Below are 24956 nucleotides of genomic sequence, written 5' to 3' on the forward strand. Positions count from 1 at the left end.
GATCTACTAAAGCTATTGAAGTAGTCTTGCCTCAGGCGTTACGGTGAGGAGAGTTCCTTATCTGTCCTATCCAGCTAAGTTTATCTTAACCTCTGCAACAGTTTTTAGTTATTACTGATGGTTATTGCTGCTTTGTATTGAACTCTTCAGTTTTGACATTCCATGGGATTTGTAAGTGAAGTTCAGCCCTCTCAAATGTAGAGGGATCAAGGTGTGCTCAGAGGTGAAGTCTCCCTCATCTGCACACAGGCGTTACAAGTTTATTGAAAAGTGCAGTTCTGTGTTCTTGCAGGCTGAACCCAACCATAAAGTCACTTTCTTCTTTCATGTACTCTGAAAAGTTTCTTGGGAGAAATTCAGCTGCTGATACAGATACAGACAAAATCAACATAACCATTTTGATACATGTGAGTACATTATGGACGGCTTTTGTGATAAAGATATGCACCGTGGGACTGTGAGCAAAAAGCTACCATGCCTTTCTGCACCCCCAGAGGAGAAAATGGTTAATACCAACTTTGCAACATTGGCCTACAGTATGAGGGAGCAATACAGCTGTGGTTAAATATGTCTAAATTAGTTATCTGCAGACTTTCAGACCCATGAAAATGAATAGAGAGCTCTTATCCATTTTACCAAAATGGACAAGTTGTTTTTGAAGGTGATTGTTATTAAATAGGGAAGGAGTACTCCCATAAAGTAGAAGTGAAATTTTGGAGGGCAAGTTTGTATTTAACTGAATCTTGAGGCTGTATACTAGTTTGTTGTGTTGAACCTAGCTTTTGGTTCCCATGTGGTTTTACCTCTGCATGTTTTGAATAGCATTTAGATGCTAATTTAATTTTTTTAAAAATTTTTTATTTTATTTTTAATTTCTGCCTCTCTGAGATTTTCATGGGATTTGATCTTTGTGTTTAATTTCTGGACTCTAAGATTAGTTCTGATGGACCCTTACTTTCCTCAGTCTTTCTGTTGCTGTGTGTCTGAACGACAGACTCTCAACTCTGATTCCTTCCAGTTAGCCGTATGCAACATTCTGTTTGAATAATGTATTATTGTGAATCCAAATCATAGTGGTAACAGACATGCAGCGGAATGTTTGAGGCAATACTCTTAAATTATCAGCAAAGCACAACAGGTTTGTATGTATGAGTGGTTTAAAAGACACTTGTTTGCAAACACCTACTTTCAGTTTCTTTAGCACAAAGAGCTTTGTATGTTTTGGGGTTAGTGTCCTTTATTGGATCTTGGGACACTGATCCATCATTTCTTGTTCAAAGTGCTTTCTTTGTGTTCATGGTTTACAGTGAAATCTTCCTATGCTTGTTACTTAAATAAAATTCTATTAATTGAATTGCTTTCTCATTTCTTTCCTTCCTCTCCCCACGCAAAAAGACCCCAACCTTAAAAACATCAGTTGATCAGCTGCTTAAAACCAACTAACTTCACATTGCTTGAAAATCAAGATGTGGTTTTGTTCCAGCCCACTTTCCTCTTGAAAGTTACTAGCTGGTTTGCGTGGGTCAGATGGAGACATCTGGCAACTGTTACTTGTCACTTGAGTAATTTTAATCTTACTTGATTTCATCTTTTGTAATATAGAGCTGTATGTGCTTTGCATCATGCTTTAAGACGTCTGTATAATTTAAAAATATCACTGTTTTGCTGAAAAGTCATCTTCATAAGTGAAGTACTCTGCAGTGGTTATGGAGAAAGTAATCTGGGGAGAAACTGAACTATGTGGATGCTGAAACAGTCCCACAGAAAATGGTTTTGGGATCTGCATGAGCATTTTGTTTATGTAAAGCCAGCAACAGGAGGTGTTTGAGTAGCTGTTTATAGTTTGTATAGTAAGCTTGTGTGGTGGATTTTATCATGTGGGAATGAGACATCCTTCTTCTCATCTGGCAGCTAGTGCTGGTGTAAATGTTGACTGCTAGTATTTTATGGTTTGGTTGGAAACTTGTTTGATCAACAGTCAGGATACCATCAGTGATGTAGGCAGTTCTTTGAAAGATAAGCACTTCAGTAATGCACTTGTTGCTAAATAAAAAGATAGGTTGTTTACTTGTTGCAAGTCCATGGTGTCTTTTCAGACTTTAGCTCTTTTTTCCTTGCTCTCTGACAGCCAACCGCCCAGTTTCCCAGGTTACATTCAACAGTGGTATATTTCCACCTTCAAATCCAAGGACTGCTCTGTGAGCTCTTTTCCTGTTTTCATGCTGTTATTTGTGGAAAAGAAGCAGACCAGAGTGAGTTTTCAAAACATGCTCCAATTATGTCAAGTTGTCATTGCCACAGCCTCTGCACAGAGTAACTCTTGAACTCTGCAGGCCGTCCTCTCCTCTTAAGTGGTTACTTTTCGGCTTCAGCCCTTTGAAGCTTAGGAGTTGTGCTGATTAATAAGCAGAGTTTACTTTTGATTTTAAGCTGTAAGCTAGTGTGTTTGTGTATTAGCCTTTGCTTGTAAACCCTTTATAATTTAATATCTGATTTGTTTGCAGTACTGATTGTCTGAGTCTTGAAACTCAGCAGTCTCCTCAAGGAGAGTCTTCTGTGCACATTATCATTGGAAAGGATGATCAACTTACCTATATTTAATTCTGAATTATTTTCCTGCAATATATAGCTTCCTTTTAAGATTTAGAAAATATTTTGCACTGACATTTTATTAATAAATAATTTACTGTTGATTGTCTTGTTTTTTCGGCACTTAGAGATGGCATGAAATTAGAATGTCTTCTTTGCAATATAAACTTTTATTATTGGCTTTTTTAGGGGATATACTTATTTTCTGGACTTAATTCAGAATCTGATAGAGATTTGTTCCAGACAGAATTAAGATCCTGGCAGTTGGTCATCTTGGGACTGACTGTTGCAGGAAGGAAAGGACTTTCATTGGAGTTCAGTACCTTGCAGTTGCTGTGTTTCTCTATATTCAACCATGAGACTCAGAAAAGTTCTTTTTGTTATCAACACGGAAAAAATTACTACAAAGTCAATGTTGACTTTACTGTTTAGGGCTTGATTGCATTTCTTAATTGCCACCTAAAATTTGTTGTTGTCTCCATTGTATAATAAGCAAATTTGAAAAGCAGGCTTCATCTATGGGGGGATAATGTGATGCCCTGTAATTCCACATTCATAGCTGAGAGGGTATATTTTTTATGAAAAAGGAGCATTATTCAATAATTGAAGTACATGGCTGAGACATGAGATCCTGCTTCTCCCACTGGTTCTGTTGGGGACTCTGAGTATGGGTAACTTGCTTAACTTGCTATTTACTGATGAAAAAGATGACACTAATCAAAGACGGTCCAACAGTCAGCAAATCTCATGAGTGTTTGCTGAATGAGAGCATCCTGAATGCTCAGAATTTGTAGAATATTAGTAGCTATTGTTTTCAATTTTTTTTTTTTTTTGTCATTTCCCTGTCAGTGTAAGCATCACACTTGATAAAGTTATACATACTTTGGCTGAAACAAAGGGTGTCTGTTTTGCACAGACATCCACAGACAATCTCTGCCGTGGAGCTCTTACACGCTGATTAAACAAGTTCGGGGAAGAATGGGTATATAAGTTAAGTAATAGAATGGAGGCAGAGTAAAATTTGTAAATACTGAGAGGTGAATTTACTTACTGATACTCTAAGTAGAAAGATGACAGGAGTAGATGAGAGAGGTGGCAGGCATGGAGTTTTGTAAAAAGGGGAAACGGATTATGGGTAGTGTGAAAGAAGAGGTTTGGAAGAAGCCTGCAGTCACAGCAGTACAGAGGAGGTCCCCTGAAAACTAGAGGAGGTTCTCAGCCTTACCATAAGGCCCTGCAGTTGCTCTTTCAAGCTGGAAGCTTGATCTGTGTATTCTCTGTGTGTTTTTTTCCCCAAGGCACAAAAGGAAAGAGCAGATGGCTACCTATAGCTTCTAGAATGTATGCATCTATCTGCACAGAATCTCAAGGAATAAATCGCTGGCTTGGATCTTCCCTGAGTGCTTCTCAGCTGCTGCTTTTTGACCTCCCTTCTGCCCCCCAGAACCTTTATCTCTTCACTCTTGTTATAATCAGCTTTGCTTATTCTCTTGCCTCTCTCTCTTTTTTTTTTTTTTTTAAAGTACATCTATTTTAGACATACTAATTTCTTGGTGATACCTAATGAGAACATAACAGTAAAGTTTTGATTTTTTTTTTGTGGTGGTGGTGGTGGTGTTTCTATGCTTTGTTCACAGAACTGATGTACAACTAATTCCAAGTGGTCGGGGGAAAATTATTCTCCCCCCCTTACATTGTCAGAGCCAGTGTGTTAATGGATTGATTGGTTTGTTTGTTTTCTTTTGGGGTACAATTTTGCTCAGTAAGTAAACTTATGAACTGCTGCAAATGTCTGCTGTCTCAGATTAAAAAACTTGCATTGAAATGAGGAGTTTCCTCTAACTGCAACTGTAGTATATGGTTCTAAATTAAGTCAAAGCACAGGATGTGTGTACTGTCTGTGAGGGGATTATATGCTTCTTCTGGGACTTATCAGATATAGAAATAATTCTAAAAAAGAATATTTTTTTTAAAAGAATTGTTCTTTTCCTTAATAATTTGGTAGTGTATTCCTATTGCAGTTCTATCTGATACTTTGTCTTCAGACCAAAAAGCAAAAGGTTTTGGGGGTTATTTTGCTCTCTGAATTCAAGCCTCTGTTATATAGGATAATTAAATCCTGGACGCAGAGCAGATAAGGAAAAACAAAAGAAAATCCCATGATTGATAAGGGTAGTTGGGAGCACACTGTAAACAGTCAGGGAAGCCTCCACAGAAGTTAGCCCAGGCCTGGGCACAGGTGTGTTAGTGTTGGTAGTACTTCAAAAAAACCACTGGTACAAACTTCGGTTAGGACAATCTTACAAAAGCTCCTTAATCTGATTTTTATGTTACTTCATTTTGGTTTAGATTTTAAAGGTACTCAAATTATCTTTTTTTTCCTTTTAAGTATAATTTTCCAAATCTTCCTTGTTTGAACTAAGTAGTTCAATGAAGCAATCCGTTATTGAAATTTCAGTTATTTGTAGTTTATAATGTGTCTTTTAATGCAAGTGATTAATAAATATCTTCCATTTGTTCTCTCAAGTTTTCTGTTACTCATAAATGTCACTTCAGAACTTTAAAAAAAAGAATTATCAATGTTAAGAAAAAACTTCAATAAAATTGCAAGGAAAAATGGCTGCACTGCACAGTGCTTCTGGCATTTTACATGCATGTGCATTTACATTTTATTTTGAAAAGTGAACAAAGATACAAAGTGTTTTGATATAAAAACTCTTTGGCCTCAGTCTGCCCCAGCATAAGAATTCTGATTCTGTAGGAGTTTCTTTACAAAAGGATTTTTTTCTTTTGCCAACACAAAAGAGAAACAGATCTTGAAAATAAAATACTGAGCAAGGATGCTGCAGCTTCACATTTCTAACCTGCTTTTGTTTATTTTTCAATAATTACTCACTTATATAGCTTCTTAGAAATATGAAGTATATCTTGTTTGGTGTATAGGGTAATATCAGTTTCTTACTGACAGTTTTCAGGCATATCAAATATGTGCATGAAGTTGAGTTTTTCTAGGGGATAGATCTTTGCAAATGGTCTCTACTGTTTCAGAAAAGCATCTGTAACTGCTGGGAAAGTCTTGTTCAAAGTTCACTGGCTTAAGCATTGTTTGATATATGGACCACAGCTTAAATTCTAGTACGATGAGGGTTAGAGTGTTAGGGTGAGGTAGCATGATTTCTCACAATATTAGGAATATATTCATGTATTTCACATGCTCTTGCATTGTAGAAGAGAAACAATGCCTTCAATTTTATTTATTTATTTATAGAAAATGGAATAATCAAATCAGACAAGGTATTTGAAGTAATGCTGGCTACAGACCGTTGCCACTATGCAAAATACAACCCTTATATGGATTCTCCACAGTCTATAGGTAAGAGCATCCTGTAAAAATGATTAAGATTGTTCTAATTTGCATAACTGTGACTGGCTTTGTCATATATGTTAAGAATGTGAACATAGTTTTTTTAAATTTGGAACCTTATTTAGTTCTTTATCGGTTTATTCGTTACCTTTTAACTAAGTTTCAATTTGATATGGAATGCAATTGGCATACTTGGATACATCAAGTAGATAGATGTTCTTTAGTCAATATTAATATGTGTAAGTATGTATTTATTTTTTAAACCACACCAATTTGTGGTGGTGCAGGTGATGCTTAAATACTTAAAAATCATTTGTATCCAGTTTACGTCAGAAACAGTCTCTCTTTACAGAAATGATTCAGTTGAGATCAATGTGGAGTTTCTTAAACCTTTACATGAGATTTTTTTTTTAATATGAAAATAGGCTTTACATGGGAAGATCTACTGATAGGACAGTTGTTTCCCATTCAGATCCCAGTTTTATCTTTCCAAGGCAGGAGAAAGAATTATGCAAATGTACTAATTTTTCTTTTTTTCTTGATCCCGCATCCCGCCCCCCCCCCCCCCCCCCAAATAGTGGGTGGTGAGAACTATGAATTGTAACGGGATTTTATTATTTGTATAGGAAAATTCTTGAATTTTTTTTCTTTAATAGTGGGTGGTGAGAATTATGAATACTAACGGGACTTTATTAGTTGTATAGGAAAACTCAAAAATCTTTTAAGATACATATGTACTCAAAGGCTTATATATCTTCACAGAAACAAATATAGGTGAGTGTTCCTCCATGTTTTCTCACAGGTATGTGCTGTTTGCAAAATAGATGAGGTTATTGTCTCCAGAAGTTCTATGGTCCTCACCACATCAAACTCAAACTAACAAATTCAGGCTTTTACATAGGGACTGAGTGAAAAAGGCATTACATTATTCTGGGAGACATTACTCTTCTGAATTCAACATACTTGATCAAGCTAAGGCAATATAGTGACAAAACGGAGATTGTAACTGAGATCAAGGATAGAACCTTTTTTTTTCCCCTGTCCAGAGTTGAGATGGCATAGCTTTCAGATGATGTACCTTAACTCACTTCTGAAGTAGAGTACATATGTAACTGTTGGGATGGGTGTGTAGTGCCCTGAATGAGGGCAACAATTAAGGTATTGCATTTTACAGTCAAGGTAATAAAGATCATAAGGTTGCTGTCTGAACCACGATCAACATGTTCTTGCATTCTCTTGTTTTACAGGTTTCCAGGCAACAATCAGTGCTCCACATATGGTAAGCTTTAAACTTATGATTAGTATAGGTAATACTATAAACATCCAAATGCTTCTGAAATGAAATATTTGTCCTAGCAAATTTAATGAACAGTTGATTGCAGTGATGCTGTTGTGAACTGCCTAGTGGGAGAGCACAGAGAAGATTGAGCCAGACTTTTCTTGGAGATGCACAGTGATAGGATGAGGGGTAGTGGACAAAAAAATGGAACGTGGGAAATTCTGATTAGTTTCTAGGGTGAAAAAAAAAATCCCATTGAGGGTGGTTAAGCACTGGAACAGGTTTCGCAGATGCTGGAAGTTCTGTTCTTTGACATACAAAGAAGCTGACTGGACAGGGCTCTAAGCAGCCTAATTTAAATTGCCCATGTTGAAAGAGGGTTGGACCACAGGACTTCCAGAGATCCTTTCCAACCTAAATTACTCTGACTCTGCAATTTATAAAAATACAAGAATTTAGGAGTGGATAACAGTGATTTCTATGGTATGGTATTGCTGTAATGCCTAATTCTTTGGACAGGAAAAAAAAATACTTTGTACTGAGATGCAGGTTTTTTGCCAAGTGGTTTGAGACCAGGGCATTCATGACTGAGCGTTAAGAGGGGATTTCAGTACATAGATCTAGCACAGACATAATTTTTCTATGTTTCTTTATTGGAGATAAAGGATGAATAGAAGCATATATTTTGTCCTTGCAATGTTTGGAAAGTGTCAAAACATAGTAAAAGTCTGCTCCTCTTCACTAAAAACTACCTAGTTGGGTTAGAATTTACTTAGTTATCAATATAAAAAAATCAGGAATTTTGTATAGAAAGGTTAACGATTTTATTCAAGGAAAGACAGAGAAAGTAGTACTATGGCTAAGGGAGAAAATAAGTATTAATTATGTTTTCAGAATTTTAACTCACCTAAGTCATTACGTTTGAATTATCCTATGCTTAGCACTAGTAGTATATGAAGTGTTAGAGCAAAAAGGAAATGTATCCTCTAAGCATATGTTGACAATAAATGTTCTAATTATTTCTGTTTTCCAGCTGTAATAGATTAAGCCATAAGAGTGTTGTAATGGCTATCTCTGAAACATTAAAGAATGAATTGGTTTTTTAGTGTGCAGCCTAAGCTTAGTTTATATACTGGTCCACCACGTAGGAAAACAAAACTCATGAAGTGTGTCTGTAGACTACTGCATTTCATATATGACACTGGTTATCTGCCTTCGTAAAAGACAACTTCTTTTTCCTACTCTTTGATTCAGCAGGTGTGCAGGTAATGCAAGAGGTAGTTTTAATAGCCATTTTCCTTGATGCTCCAGAGCTGCCTTCTTCCTAGCTAGCCTCTGTCCCAGCTTATTCCAATATATATATGGCATAATGATAAGCTAAATTCTTTATGGACCATATACTGCTGGAACAGTAAGAGCCACCAGACCTGAAGAGAAATAAATTGATTTATGGTGTCTCTCCCAATAACTATATATAAATTGAGTGTGTGCTAGAAGCTTGAATGGTCAGATGAGTTTATCTATACTAAAAAAAAAAAAATATATATATACACACACACAATTTGTTGAAGTCAATGAAGTAACAATGATTATATCACGTAGTTAACTCCCCCCCCCCTCTCCCCCCCCGCTTTTTTTGTAATAGAAAATAATTCTGAAATTTCTTACACGAATCCTCAGTTCATTGCCCAAAATCACTGAAGAAAGGAACATATATATTGGGTAAAACAGAAAATTTCAAAATATTTTAAGTGTCTGTCTCTGTCTTCTTCTCTTAGCATGCATATGCTCTTGAACTTCTGTCTGATCAGTTACATGAAGGAGCCAAAGCACTTGATGTAGGATCTGGAAGTGGAATCCTTACAGCATGCTTTTCGCGAATGGTGAGATACTTAGTTTAATCACTTGACCATCAGAACTGCTTGAACTGCAGCGTAATTCTGAATTAAAGGGGGGAAAAAAAAGCATCCTTCGTACAGTGGACTGATGTGTATTATACAGAAAATAATTTACTCTCCTGGGTGTGATTAGTACCCATTTCTTACCCTAGCTGATACTAGATGGTTGAGTTAAAGGGTCCAATAAGTCGTGTGATGGTGAAGAAACTGCCTAGAGGGGAAGTTTTTTTTTCTTGATTACATGTTAGTGGTTGCTTTATAGCTTGAAGGAAGGAGGTGTTTGTCTTGTCCAGCCCAATTTTTACGTTATCTTGTGTGGCTATGAATGTTCTCATTGTGATCAATTGTCATGTCTTCCTGCTATGATGAGAGCTTAGTGAGACCTGAAAGAATCCTATTTCCACAGGAAAATATATTGTATGTATATAAATTCTCTTTGAATTTAACTTCTTTTTTTTTTTCTTGTTACTATATTGTGTGAGCATCGCTATAAGTATCCATTTAATCTTTTCTAAGTTAGATATTAATTTATATGCTTTTTACATCTTCTCCAAGTAACTTAATCTCTGGGTTGTTCAACCTGTACGTAAGGAATTCTCTGTGGTTCTACCCTATCTTACATCAGGGAAAAAAGATGAAAAGAATTGTTTTATGATGGCTTAACTATAGTACTGTTAGACTAATTTATGTAGTGGAATATAATCAGTTCTTCCTTCTCCATTCCAGGACTTTATCATTGCTTTATAACTGGCAGAGACCTTCATTAAACTGCCAACTAGATTTTTTTTTTTTTTTTTGATCTTTCTGAGAATTTAATTTGGAATATGGTGATGCATATGATAAATTCTCATATGGGTTTTTTTGCTACTTAGTTTTCTGTTTTCAAGCACTGATCTGTTGAGTCTGCGATCACTTCTGGTTTCCTGTGTTAAGAATTAGATAAGAATGTTTAGGACTGGGCAATGCACTAGCAAAAGTATTTAGGTTTTTTAAGTGCTAGCTGCAAAATTTAAAAAAACCCCAAAACTGTAGTTGAAATAAGTTAACCAAATTGCAATTTAGAGGAAATCTTAAATCTCACTTATTCAACTTTCTACCTATTATTTTTTGGTCCAACTTTGTAGTCAATAATCAAGTGCTAGTAGCATGCATGGGAACTCTAATCCTACAAGCATTAAAACTTTTGTCAAAGTTATGTGTATTTCTCACTAAAGTTACAAATGCATAGAGGAATAGCCATTTTTTATAAGATGTGATAAGTTGTGGTTGTGCACTTTTTTCTTTTAAAACAGCTATATAAGAAAAGCTAAAAACGTCTGCAGGGAAGTCAGAATTACCACAAAAAGGAAATCTCTTTCCAATTTTGCTGAGGTTAATCACACTATCTTTTTATTGCCATATGAATGTCATGTTCCTCTTCTGAATCCTCCTTGGTGGTGTGCTGTGGAATGGCTTACAGACGTGTTTTGTGAAACATTGGATAAACGCTTTTGTTCTGTTTGATAGCATTACTACTGTGCAATACAGATCTTGCTTCATCCACTTGAATGAATGTAGATAAGAAAATATGTACTGCTCTGACTTTCTCTGTAAAGTTCTTTCTAACAGTAGCAAAAGCTTGAAAGAAATTGGGGGGATGGTATAGTGTTGTATATGGGGAATGATGGTAAAGTGTTGTTTTGCTATCAAAATTCAATTGGGGATGTGCTTACTGGATCATGTGGATGTTGCTTCTCAGTCTGCTTGAGATCTAGAATGAATTGCTTGCATTTGTGGCACAAGTACCTGAGTGCACATTGATGTTGTGACAGCTTTACTCCTATGACGATGACAATCTAATTTGTGGTACTTCTGGAATAGCTTTGTCTTTACTTAGACTAGTAAAGCATCTTTAAGATTTTTGTTTGGGTTTTCATGTTAAACTGCTGTGATAAACTTACCTACATAGCATACAAACTTACATTTATTTGCTTTTAAAGGTTGCTGGCAAATTAAACGAATTGTAGTTTTCATCCTGTAAGTACTGGAATTATAAAAAGTGGGGTATATTTTTATTCCAAACAGACCATGGAGATCCCAAAAATTGTGCCATTTTGCTATTGTCTTGATTGCACACACTTCAAAGTTCCAGGGTAATAGACAGAGGTAATTGATGAGGACTCAGAAATAGTGTGATGGACTGTGACATGCAGCAGGAGGTTCTCTTACTTTCTATCAGGCTGTTTCATGCTGTGACCATTTTGCTAAATTTTAATTTCTGTTATGTTACCCTTTGGGCTACACTGGATCTTTTGCCAGCTTCTGGTACAACTGACTCCGAATAGCAACCTGTGGTTGTCATAGTGAAAACTTGCCATGTGTCTTGCTCTGTTTTGAAGGCTAGGCTGGTGGTCTTCCACTTGAAAAAGAAGAGATAAAACTACTCTTCTGATGTTTTTAACATAGGACTTGTCCATAATAAAAGAGAAAAAAATCCACATGATAGCGATAACCAGTTGTTAATTTTCCATGTCTTAGCAACATCAAAATGTAAGATACAGAAGCATAACCAATGCATTCAAATGTGTCCAAAGACAAAGTTGTATGACAACATGGGCTGCTAGGACATACTCTGCCATTGTATTCTTTGAGCTGGATCCTGTTAAAAATGGTCAGATTTTAAGATTTGGATTCTTTTTCTCTTCTCTCCAAAATTTGAATAATTTTTCTGGAATAAAGACATGATTCCAGAATAAATACCTGTAATGGAGAAGTTTTTGTTAGTAGGCCTTTTTTCCCCTAGAATACACAGATCTTTTGTGACCTTTTGTGAATTATGAGCTCTCAAAAGTTCCACTCTTCCTGTGGAAGAGAGCTGTAAATCTGAAAGTAGATTCATGCATGCAACGGTAGGTGGAAGGTAGTTTGTCCCTGCCTGTTAATTGCTGCATTTGCTTCTGAAAGAATAGGGCTCTTGAGATAACTTAGAATAAAATGCATGAGTTACTATTTTCCTTGAAGTAAGGTCTTCTCTAGAAAAACCTTACTCTTTAAGTAAGTTTATTCAACATGAAAGGAGATTAGTTCTAGTCTTTGTCCTTGAAGCTGTTACTTTCTATTGCAGGTAATGCAAACACTCATGATCAAGTTTAACTTCTGAAAATTCAGAGAAGAAATCTCCACTAATAGCGTAACTTAACTGAATCACATCTCAAAAAGATGACTATAACAAGCATTTATAAGACTGTACTGACAAACTTTAATTACCAGTTGCTTCTAGTAGTCAGGATGTGTCATTCCAAGCAGTAGTTTTAATAACGTTGGGAAAATATACTACCACTTTACTGTTTTTGTTTTGATTTTAGAGAAATGGGCTCAGGAGATAGAAATACTCATTCTATAAATAAATCAAAACTAGCAGAAATTATTCAACTGTATATTTTTATTCCAGGTTGGTCCCAAAGGACAAGTTGTAGGAATTGATCATATCAAAGAACTAGTAGATGACTCAATAAATAATGTCAAAAAAGATGATCCCACATTGCTGTCTTCAGGAAGAGTGAAACTGATTGGTGAGCATCAGACTGATATACTTACTAATTAAACTGATATTCTTTCTAGCAGCTGGTTGAAAATGACTGGAATTGGATGTGATTAAAAATCTAATTTAAGAAGTTAAACCAAAGAAAGAAGAGCCAAATGAAAATTTTAAAATCAAAGTTGTCTTTAGGTCTTTGAAAAATACCATCTTCACACAGTTTTGAGAATATGACTTCTGGTAATCTTAAAGAATATGTAATCATTCTGTTAGAGAAGCTTAACAGGGAAGTGTTTTCTGGTGAAAATACTTTACATGCTGAAGGTCTGTCATGTTAAATTTACTATTTAAAATTGGGTTTGAAATCACAACTTTTCTTGAATAAGTGTACTGTCATCTAAATTTGAGCGTTTTAACAAAGCCTTCATACTTCTGATATAGTAATTGAGAAAACTGCACTCAGAGTCGAGTGGAAAAAGTACTAAATTGGCAGTATGCATCACTGAAGTTTATTTCACTTGTTTTTAAAATTAACAGTATTTGTATGTTAGGGAAGTGACTAATTGACACGAAACTACTTTAATTCAATCAGAGTTACTGAGAGGAAATAATGTTAAATTATACAAGGACAGTGAATTGTTTTAAATAATACTTTTTTGACTAAAAAGAAAACAATGCTTTTTTTTTTTTTAGAAGCAAAGTTGGCATGAGGAAAGCATTCCCTTCATTATCATTCTATTCGTTAAGTTTAAAAAAAGTTGAAGGTCTGGATTATTTTGAGGCTTCTTACAAGAGCGCTTGGAAAAATTATTATTATGTGATGTTTGGCTCTTACCTTAATTACCATTTTGATTCTTGGTCTTTTTTTGTAAATGAGGGACTCTTCTAAATCTTTTTTAAATAAGCCAATGAACACGTGTACTTGTACACGTGTATAAAATGCAGTGTCCCTCACTGAGAAGACTTTCTTGGAAAAGAAGTTATACTGAGACTGTTGGGGCTGGAGAGGGGGAATGGGGGGTAATTTCCGTTGTTGCTGTACAAGAGCAATTTGGACTTATGCTTCTGGTTATACCTGAAACAAACCGTGATGCTCTTGGGAGTCTAGAATTCTAAGTAAACATCATAATCTATATTATGTTTGACTGTGTAGCAGGATGATGAAGAGACTTCTGAATAGTTTTGTTGGGAGGTACATTTAAAAAAAAGTACAGATGGATGAGTAGCCATTTTGTGAATTAGGTGAAGAAGAATGTTTCAACTGTGCTGGATTCCTGGGAGCTCTTTGATGTGGAGCTAGAATCCAGACAGAGCTGTTTTTAAAACAAAACAACAACAACAAAACCCCAACACCCTCCTCCCCAACATACAAACAAAAAAACCTTGAAAACCCAGGGTTGATTGGTGATGGGAACTGTATGAATTAAGACTAGGTAAGTCAGTTGCTGTCTTATCACAAGTATGCTTCAAACATTCTGTATTGCTTTGTCACACCTCAGATATGCCATAACTGCATTTCAGAAGCATCAACATTATTTTGGGGTGTCTCAGTAGTAGAACTGCCCTGAGAACTTGGGAATAGGTATACTTAGGGTATACCTATATTAGTTTGTGGGGCTTTTTGCTTTTTTTGTGTGGTTTGTTTTTTGTTTTGTTTTTTCTTAAAATCAGGAGGGTGCCTTTTGAGGTGAATCTCTCAACTGCTTTCACTTACTACACTTTGGCTCACATGAGAGTACTCCTGGAGAGCACAAACTCTGATTCCTTTTGGATGAAACTAGACTGGATTATGTGCTCTGAGAAGCAACCAAATATGTTTGACATGTTAATGGATATTAAGCCAATAAGACTAGAACTAGACCAGAGCGATCATTCTGAAATGCATATGTTACGTGGACATCAGGTTCTCAGCAAAAACTGTTTTGCTGTACAGATCCGCTTCTATTGTACTGCGCTATTTGCTGATGCAGACATAGTCAGAGGGGATGAGGGTATTCTAGCCACAGGGAAGTAGTCTTCCTCTGTTTCTGTGCTCATGCTACAACTCTGTGTGAAACAGGTCTGCATAGAGACACTGAAGGCTTGAGTACCATGATCAGCAGATCAGGTCTAGGTTCAAAAACAAGCTACGAAACCCTTTTACGTTAGAAAGTCCTGACACTACTTCACCCTCATCACCACCCACCACCATGATTACTTCATTAACAGGCTGCATGTAACTGGAGATCTGAGTAGGATAGGTGATGTTATTCAGGATGTAAGCACAAGCTGAAAATTTGGGCTGCTGTTTCCCCTTGGATATTGAATAATATAATAATTTGTATCACATTGAATGTATGAATGCCATCTTAACTGTTTGGTTTTTTATTTTTTTAAATCTTCTGGATATCTAAAAGTGTGTTCCCATTGTGGGTGGATATATACCTCACTGCTGTCGCCAGGAGAATTTTTGTGGATGTTAAAAGGGAAGAGCCATGCTGTGCTTGATGCATATAAAGAAGCATGATTTATTTTTTGTGGGTGTGTGCTGATTCTGAAGATAGTAGCTTTGGTTTGGACTATTGATTCTAAGAGCAAAGGGTTTAGATGTTTTGGGTCCTTTTTACCACTGTCAGCGAAGTGATTCAGACTTCTCTGGACAGCGCACAAGGTGCATTTAAGTCTCAGAATACATGTGGTATTCTTCAGAAGACAACTTAGCAGTTTCTTTCACAGCTGTTTCTTCACCTTGGCAATCTCTTCTTTTGCCAGCGGTGTCTGTCTCCCTGTGTCACTAACATCATTCAAAGCAGTATCTGTATGGTTGAGCTAAAGAAGTCTTTCTGTATTGTCTTCTCTGATGGAACAGCAGCTTGATACAGTAACACATCACTACTTCCTCTTTAGAGGAGGTGTACAGTGCTACTAAGATATTAGCAAATATAAATTATATACTTGACTGCATTGAGGTGGGTGTTCCAGTAGAACCCACTTTGGCAGAGTCAGAGAGATTAAGCCCTGGAAATACTGGAACTTTCATTACTGGCAACAGTAATAAAAGTTGACTTAGTGGAATTGGTGATTGATAGGCATGAGTTCTCTTGAAGCATTGGTAGTTCTTGCTTGGCAGCTTCTGCCTCTGGCCCTTGGTTGGAGCTTCTGCTGGTCAGAATTGATGATATGAGGAAATAAGTCACTGAGCTTTAAGGGGCTTCTCAGCTACTGAGAAAATGTGCTCTCTTATAGTCCTTAAGCTTTGCCTGTAGAAGGGCCTTGCAGGGTCTTGTTTCAGGACCTAATATGAAAGATTACAAACTGCCCCATTTTAATTGTTTCAAGGAACTGTCCAGATCTTCCTGTACACCCTTAGATACTTAAGGGTGTTGTTACTGTCCAAGTGGCCCTCCCTATCACTGAGGTCAAAATGAAACCTGCTATAGCCACCATGTATTTTTCCTGCCTTGTGAGTTGTTGGAAGGCAAAAAGTTGACAAATTTTCAGCCTCTGGCAGGGGCTTAAAACTTCTTTTGACTCGTTCAGCCTTTTAATTAACCTGTGATAATAGTGATTGCATAGCAGTCAAAGCTTAGTCTGAAGACGGGAAACCCCAAACAACTACTTGTGCTGAGCAGAGGACTATGTTCATTAGCCTCCTTGCTTTTTCTTCTTGTCTGATTACTGGGACTTTTGCACTCACTGAGTATGAATTTGTGGATGGTTTAGCTTCATTTACTACTATTGTTCCTAAATAACTCCAGAGACAGCTTGCTTAACTTGCTCTGAATTTCCCATTGGTTTCCTGTAAATACTGTGGATGCCACATTCACATCATCTTCTTTCAAAACTTAACTCAGGGTCTAGTTTAGTTTGCTACATTTCGGTGGCTTAAAAAACCCAATCTGTTCCCCTTTCATCCTGCATAACTGGGATGGTGTGAGACATCTGTGATAGGGTGCTTCTCCATGAGTTCTCCACCAAAGCTGAAGCTGCATTGGTAGCCCTCTGAATAACTGAATTACTCCTAACATTTTGCAAGCAGCCACCTGGAGCTTTAGCCACAGATCTGACCTGGCTATCCGGGTTAGTCCAGCAACTGTCTGCAGGAAGAATAGTGAGACCCATCTGCTGGCGAAGGGGGATGCGTGGGGATTAGTGTGGTACTGCATTCATGTATGAATGTGGGTGTGGACTTTGATTCCAACTGGTAGTGCAGTTATAGGTGTATAGTCCATGTGAATACTTGCTTTGTCTTTTCCTCACCTTTGGAGTCTTCTGATATGTGCTTCTGAGATTTAATGCTTTAGACTTATGATTTGCATTATATTTAGGAATGGTGTGCGTGAAGGCAAGGCAAAGCAAAGTGTATGTTTTAAGAGGGTAAAGGAGGGGAAAAGTCACTTGCATTGGAATGGTAGTACTTAAGTATCTTTTCTGGGTGGACCATGTGTCTCCAAGAACTTTTTATAAATCCACGCTTTCTAATTTCAGGTGCTTCAGTAGTATTTCATATTTTTTATAAGTGTGTGTATGTACGTATGAGGGTGTTTTGTTGCATCTATTTTACAATTGTGTTAATATTTTTAAACTGACTTCATCATGTTATTACTGCTCAGCAGAATTCTAGTTGAAATCTGAGGATAGCTTTTTATCTACCTATAGATATGGCAGATCAGCTGTTTTCTCCACTCCTTTTGAAAAGGTTAAAAAAAAAAAGTGTTTTCTTGCAGTGGGAGATGGAAGAATGGGATATGCAGAAGAAGCTCCCTATGATGCGATACATGTAGGAGCTGCAGCACCAGTTGTGCCCCAAGCAGTAAGCCTTTATGTTTTATGTGTGTGATTCAGTAATCTTAGCTGTAAAGAACACTTTACATACATACATATGTAAAATACTTGATAGACTTGCACTGCTGGGAGTATCAGTGGGCAGTGTGCTATTACTGTATGGTGTGGGTTTTTTTGTTTCTGTTATAATTGGGCTTCCTGTTGGTTTGCAGAAGGTGTATGTTCTAATAACTCCTCTAAATAAATGTGTTTTAAAATGACTTGTGCATAACCCTCTATTACAACAATGAACTGGAGCATTTTATTTAATAAATTAATTTGGTTTTATCAAACATTGCATTACAGAATTTCAGTATGTGTTTCCCAGGTTCCAAGGCGTTGAGCCTGTTGGAAAAGTAACATGCTTGGCTGGAAATAGAGACAATGCCATGTGTTTGTAGTTTTCAGAGTGGATACAGGGCAGTTCTTACTAGAGAAGCTGAAGAGTAACTAGGGACTTCAGAGTGTGCATACATGAAGTCTGTTCTTGCACATAAGACTTTTTTTTTTCTCTCTTCCTTTCATCAGGTGAATGGGAATATATAGCATGATTTTGATATGCTAGATACCAGTTCAGTTTTTTTTACATCTGAATTTTAATGAGGGATACTGGAGGTTTGAGGTGCTATGGACTGGAGGTTTGAGGTGCTATAGACAGGTTAGACATTTCCAGACATTGGCCATTGTTTTATTTTTTTTATTTTATTTTGGGGTGAGTGTGTGGGGAGGTGTTCCTAGTAAAGTATTGACAGATGACTTAAAAAAGTAATCTAAAGCTTATTAGGGAATGAAACACTTCTTAATTATAGCTTTTGTTAGTAACAGGGATTAAGTTTTTTTTCATGGCATCTGGGAAGTACCGAATTTTCCTTGAGACTACTGTGATTAGCCTCCTTCTTTAATTATGAAAGCAAAAAAAAAAATCCAAGCATTTCTCTCACATACTCTGTTACTTGTCACTTATCTTACTCATATTCATATATTTTAGACTAGTTTCATAAAATGCTGTTCCATTCACAGAATGAAAGAAGAGCTGTTGGGTAGTGAGTGTATTGTAGACAACTTAAAATTATTCCGGGAAGATCAATAAAAAAAAGTCACAAATCTCAAATCTTATTCTGAGGGCATAAGGGGAGATCAGTTACCCCAAAAATGTTAGACAGTAGGCCTGTACTGATGCACAATAAGTATCACACAGTTAAAACGGGCAGTTTAAAAAGACTGACTCTACTGTAAAAATAATTCCTGATTTATATATTTTTCCCTTCTTATGTAGAATCTAAAACTGCAACCAACCCAGTTAATCCAATTGCTATTTTTACCTTTTTTTGGAATTATATGAAATTATTATGAATGTTTCTGTAATAGCAGTTGTTGTACCATGTTGTTGTGATACTCTCATTTTCAGTGCTTGTTTTATTTTTCCTAATTGAAGTAGTTATCTACTGCATAATAATAGATAAGTTGTGGCAAAGCTATTAATCTAATGTAACAAACTTTGGATCCAGCTTCTCTGAAGTGGCTGGTTACATTCTAATTTCTGTGTTGTGTTCTAGCTTATAGATCAGTTAAAACCTGGCGGAAGATTGATATTACCAGTTGGTCCTGCAGGGGGAAACCAGATGCTCGAACAGTATGACAAACTAGAAGATGGCAGTGTCAAAATGAAGCCTCTGATGGGAGTGATATATGTGCCTTTAACAGATAAAGAGAAGCAGTGGTCCAGGTGGAAGTGATTTTCTGTTCCACTTACTTCTTCCACACACACGCAAGGTGAAAGGGTGTGAATTTTAAGCAGATAGACTGCAAGGCCTGCCTTTGCTGCTGTCATTGCTTTCTGCTCCTCCATACCATGAAAAGTGACTCAGTCTGCATTACTACATCACCAAAAGGAGGTTATGCTAAGTTTGAGTTAAATTAAAAGCAGAAGAAAAATATTGCATGGGTTGCACTTTGTCTCTTTCAGACATGTTTTCTTTAGTCTTTGGTGTGTTGAAGTTTCTTATTTGTTGTTTTGAACACAATATTTTCTAAATTTAAACTTCCCTTCTAATGAACTTTTTATAACTAGCTTGCCCAGTAATTAGGATAAAGTGTAAAATACTGCTTAAGAATAAATACTGTTGTGTCCTGTAAGTTAGTGGTAATTGGGTGTTCATTTTTTATTTTTCTGAAATGTCACAAATGAAGAAAAATCTTTGTAAAATCCTATGTGGGAAATATAGATGGTCTTGCAAGCACTTTTCCCTCAGCCCCCAAGTCGCAGAAAGTGGAGAAGGTAATCCCTTCTTCCCTAAAGTATAAATGGAGTTGAGTAGTGTTCAGAAATTTTTCTCAGACATGTTATTAAAAGTCTGTCATCTGTCTCTGATGGGGACATATTTGTGTTTGCCAACACAGCAAACTCTAAAGGCCTTTCTAGAGGTAGTAAACCTTCCAATTTGCTGAATTGAATGGCCAGTGACATAGACATAACGCAGCTGTCAGCTTAAACCATGCTAGGCATTAGTATGCGAATGAACAAAGCAGCAGTCCTGTTTTGCTTCCTGGCTGAAAACGCTTGTGAATATATTATCTGCGTTAATGAAGTGCATAGATGTGTATTCAGTTCTGAAAACAACTCTTGAGCTTTATAACTCCTAAATTTAGATTTTTGGCTTTTTCCCCTTGATATTCTGAAGTATAGCTTGTGATTTGGATACATGAATACTTAGAGTTTAAGCTATCAAAATGTCCATAAAAAGTACAAGTAAAGCAGTTTGCATTACTGCTGCTAACTGAAACCTCATTTCAGTGTTTCTTGGATTACTGTATAGCCACCATGTGCAAATTACTCTTAGAACAACTTTAATGAGTTACTGCTTAGTTCAAAGGTTGTGAAGCATGCTCACTATTCAGATGTTTTGTATTTGTTATGCAAATTAATACTTTGTCCTTGAATATTGCCAATATTCCCTCAGCGTGGTACTTGGTGTTTCCTGCCTCTTGTAAGGCTTTGGAAGTCTTGCTTTGTGGTCAGTTTCCTCCTCTGGTAGATGTGGTGGACTTTATTCAAGTTTGGAGTCCATGCTGTGCTTACTCCAGAAAAGAGAAGTATTCTTAAGCCTTCCAGAGAGGTTTTATAGATTTTTCTGCATTTCCACCTGATCTGATTATAGTAGCAATTGTTTTTTTTGTAGCAGCAATGTGTGGTCAATAAACACTATTTATAGGAAGGGTTTCTGGAATGACAGTGGTTGTACTTTGCTGGTAGTGAAGGTGGTGTAGTGTATTAAGGACTAGAATTCTAAGGTCTTTGTATCTCTTCTGTGCAGTTTTGTACTCTGTTTTCTCTGCTAGCTCAGGAAGAATAGATTGTCTTTGGGCCTTCTTTGGTCATGAGTATTGTGGGGTTCTTTTCCCCAGACTTTCTTACCAGTTTCTGTTCTCTGAAATACTTCTTGATTGTATTTATTTTTAATTTAAGTGTTAAGAATATACATTGGTGTTATCAGAAAAGGTTAAGTGCTTAGCCTGAAGGGTTACCTTGATCCCTACAGTGGCATAGAGGCTGTTTCTTGCTATGTACATTTAAATTTGGTTCAGACTTGGGAATCTCTGTTAAAGGAAATCTCAGAAGTGCACTTCTTGTAATGTTTGTTTTTTCTTCAATTGGCCTTTTTGTGATCTGAAGAAAATTCCCATTCTCTTCTCAAGGATAACTGCCAGTGCACTGCTGACCTTACAGGAGGTCACATCTGTCTTTTTTTGTTGTTTTTCCTTATTGGTGAGTCCAAAGTGTATGGTTAGCCAGCTGCTGCTACGGGAACTCCTAATTACAAATTAGCATTTTTTATCTATGCTAGCATCAAAGATGAAAGAGGTATTTTTTCTGCACTTCCTAGATTTCAATTTATCTTTCCTAAATTGTTGAAGACTTGTGAGCAGAGATCAACTAGAGACTCCTCTGAAAGAGCATCTTTAAATCTTTCTGTAATAAAGAGCTGTATGAGAGTGTATGAGAGACTCTAGTTGTTGTAAATCTAAAATTCATTGAACAATCATCTTTTTTAGAGTAGCTCAAGAATACTATGTGTTTAGCTTGTCATTCTCTTAGTTTACATTGTTATGCAATTTCATTCCTAATGCAGGTAACTGTTTCATCATGTTAAGAATTGGTGTCCCTTCACAAAATACAATCGATAGGCCAGCAGCATTTTCCTAGGCTAGCAGACCTTCCAGTTGGCAAGAAAGAAGCCACTTGAATTTTTGCTTAGCCATTCACATGTTGGAGAAGTTAGTACAGTCCCCTACTAGGGCTGCAAGGTGCTTTTTACAAAGCAGCACAATAGTGACTTGATCTCTAAGTGGTGTTTGAGGTAAACCTACCTTCAGATGTTTTGCATCATTCTTCACTATGTAAAACTGGAACTTCTGGCAAAAAAAAAATCTGGACTAGCTGGAAGGAAAAGACTCCTTGGATTTCAATAAATTGATGTTGTGGTGCTAAATAAAGAATCTTATTTTGTGAATATTATTTGATTTCTTTAAATTTAGTCCGTAATTTTCTAGTTTGGGTTCAGCTGCAGTAGTGTTTTTAAGCTCCAAATCTTAGTGGGAATCTTCTCAAATGTGACTCCATGGGACATTTGAAAGTAGAATATACACTGAAACCGTATCTCTGGTACAAAATAAGATGCATTAGTGTACCAGAGATCCAGTAGTAGGTGCCCACTTATGTGATTATGCTGGTAAGGATGTTTATCCTTTCACATAAAACTTCCCAATTATTAATTGGTTCTTTTCTTACTGATAAGTAGGGAGAAGACAAGACATCTTGTGCTGCACAGTTGAGAACACAGCTTATTGGCTACCTTATTGGCAGTTCTTGTGTAAATTAGGATCTCTCTGGTTTTACTTCTCTGTGAGAGTTCACTTGCTGCTTATATGGAGAGACAATTTAAAGAATCAGAATCATTTAGGTTGGAAAAGACCTTTAACATCAAGTCCAACCATTAACCTAACACTGCCAAGTCCACCACTAAACCATGTCCCTAAGCACCACATCTACACGTCTTTCAAATACCTCCAGGGATGGTGACTCAACCACTTCCCTGGGCAGCCTGTTCCAATGCTTGACAACCCTTTTGGTGAAGAAATTTTTCCTAATACCTAATCTAAACCTCCCCTGGTGCAACTCAAGGCCATTTCCTCTGTCCTATCACTTCTTACTTGGGAGAAGAGACTGACACCCACCTCGCTCCAACCTCCTTTCAGGTAGTTGCAGAGAGTATAAGGTCTCCCTCAGCCTCCTTTTCTCCAGGGTAAACAACCCCAGTTCCCTCAGCCGCTCCTCATAAGACTTGTGCTCTAGGCCCTTCACCAGCTTTGCTGCTCTTCTTTGGACACGCTCCAGCACCTCAATGTCTTTCTTGTAGTGAGGGGCCCAAAACTGAGCACAGTATTCGAGCGTGGCCTCACCAGTGCCGAGTACAGGAGGCCAATCGCTTCGCTAGTCCTGCTGGCCACGCTATTTCTGATACGAAGAGAAATAAGAGAATAACAATGTAAGGAACACTTAGCAATGAGTCTCTGTTGCAATCTTGGATTTTATTTCCAAACAGGCAGCTGTTTTAAAAAGTTAACAAACTACTTTTCTAGTAATGCAATATTTTAAGTTAAAAAATTATTTATAAATGTCATGCTAAATTCATATTTGCTGATAAAATACAAAATCATAATGACAGTATAACCTTTCCAAGCAAAAACTGCAGTGACTAGACTGGGGCTGTTACTGTATCTCACTTATCTGTACATACAACATGATAAAGCACCCTTTTGGAAAACATATTTATTAGGAAATATTTTAATGTATTACTGCTTAGAAACTCTTATTCAATGTTTCAAATGCCCCTGATGAGCTATTTGTCTAATTTAAGTTGAAATTAGCAGGATTTGTTTGCCCAGAATTCTTTAGGCTATGCAGAGTAATGATTATGGTTAAAGTTTTTATTTTACTTTGGCAAAAAGAATCTCTGCACAAAATATTTTAGGTTAAATTTAAAATTTATGTATTATGCAAAAATGCATGTGATGTAACTGATAGAATAGGTTGCAGAGAAAATTCCTTTTCTTTGTCATTTCAACCTACTCTCTCAATTTGATGATTGATCATAGCAAATAATAAATACTTTATAACAGCACCTTTCAGATTAAAATGCTACAAGTCCAAATATTGCATCTAGTTACCTTTAAAATTACAAAGGGAGAAATAATTGGCTGCTGAAACACTGAGTAGATACTGAAATTCAGTGTAGCTTAATATGAATTAGAAATACAGTATCAGTAATGACAGCATATTTTTCATAGATGACTTATGTAGCAAAAAGGGAACGTCAAATGCTGCCTAATGACAAGAAAATTGAAGTGGATCAAAAAGAGTTACAGATTTCAGATAAATTTATAAATGCGCGTTCAAATATTTAATTTGAATGCCTTCCACCAAAGAGGTGGAGACAGATCGCAAAACTTCGTGACTTACCTGTATCCCAAACTTATTGTTGATAAGATCTGTGACTTCCCCCCCCAATGAACTCTGACATTTACCTGAAATGCTACCCATTAGATTTTTCTGAGAACGTTTCTTAGTTTGTTGTTGGATACTTCCAATGGGAAGTGTGGAATATTCCTGTATATGTTTTCCCTACTAGTAAGCCAAAATTTTTCAAACTTTCTTAAATTTATTTTTAGAATAGTAATTTTGAACTAATGACTTCTGAAATTTGCTTTAACTTGAGCCTATAAAGTTGCTTTGATGCCTCAACTGACAATATTAGATGAGATCTCTTGCTAGAATTCCAAGGGCCTGAGAAGGACTATTGTGATGACTTAACCTAAATATATATATTGCTTACTAAGCAGGAGCTAGTAAGCAGATTGGAAGGAGTGCATATATGAAGGTGGAGGGAAATTACTTGAGTCGTGTAAGAAACACAGCAAATAGTCGTGGCCAGAAAAAGGGAGAAAAATACAAATTAATTAGTAGAGCTTTCCTATGGCTCTAGAGGACAACAGGATATTTTTAACAAGGAAGTAGCAGTTGTCTTTTGAGTCTCCTTTTAAGCTTTGTAGCAGGATAGGTATTTTACCGCTGGGAGGATAGGCAAGTATCCTGTTTTTTACCAGTAGTTGGAACCTGGTAGATTTCATAGCTTGGCAGCTTCTGATCATACAACTGAAGTTCAGATCAACTGATGCTGTTTTGCAATATGTATTTAAGTCTGGAAGCTGTTCACATTAGGTGGAAAGCTGAGAAGTGTTACCTACTTGATGATCTAAGACTTCTCTGTAACTTTCTAATATATATAATCCAATAATGCACATATAAGCTCAGCTTCTCATAACAGTAGAAAATCAATGCTGCATAATTTTGACACATACACCATGGATTGTTTTGAGCTGGCATGCTGTTGCTAGATTAATGAGTGTGAAGAGCAAGTGAAAAATCTCTTGAGGGAAGCTGATCCC

General features: G+C 36.6%; 1 protein-coding gene across 1 annotated transcript in view; it reads left to right on the forward strand.

Moving 5' to 3' along the window:
- PCMT1 (protein-L-isoaspartate (D-aspartate) O-methyltransferase) overlaps positions 1-24956 on the forward strand; it is a 32746-nt gene that overhangs the window by 5480 nt on the left and 2310 nt on the right. Inside the window, 6 exon segments of the mRNA XM_050894012.1 lie at positions 5858-5962; positions 7201-7232; positions 9011-9115; positions 12561-12681; positions 17354-17439; positions 19007-19176. Coding sequence (XP_050749969.1) covers positions 5858-5962; positions 7201-7232; positions 9011-9115; positions 12561-12681; positions 17354-17439; positions 19007-19176 — 619 coding nt within the window.

This window comes from Gymnogyps californianus, chromosome 3 (genome assembly GCF_018139145.2).
Source record: "Gymnogyps californianus isolate 813 chromosome 3, ASM1813914v2, whole genome shotgun sequence".
Taxonomy (NCBI): Eukaryota; Metazoa; Chordata; class Aves; order Accipitriformes; family Cathartidae; genus Gymnogyps; species Gymnogyps californianus.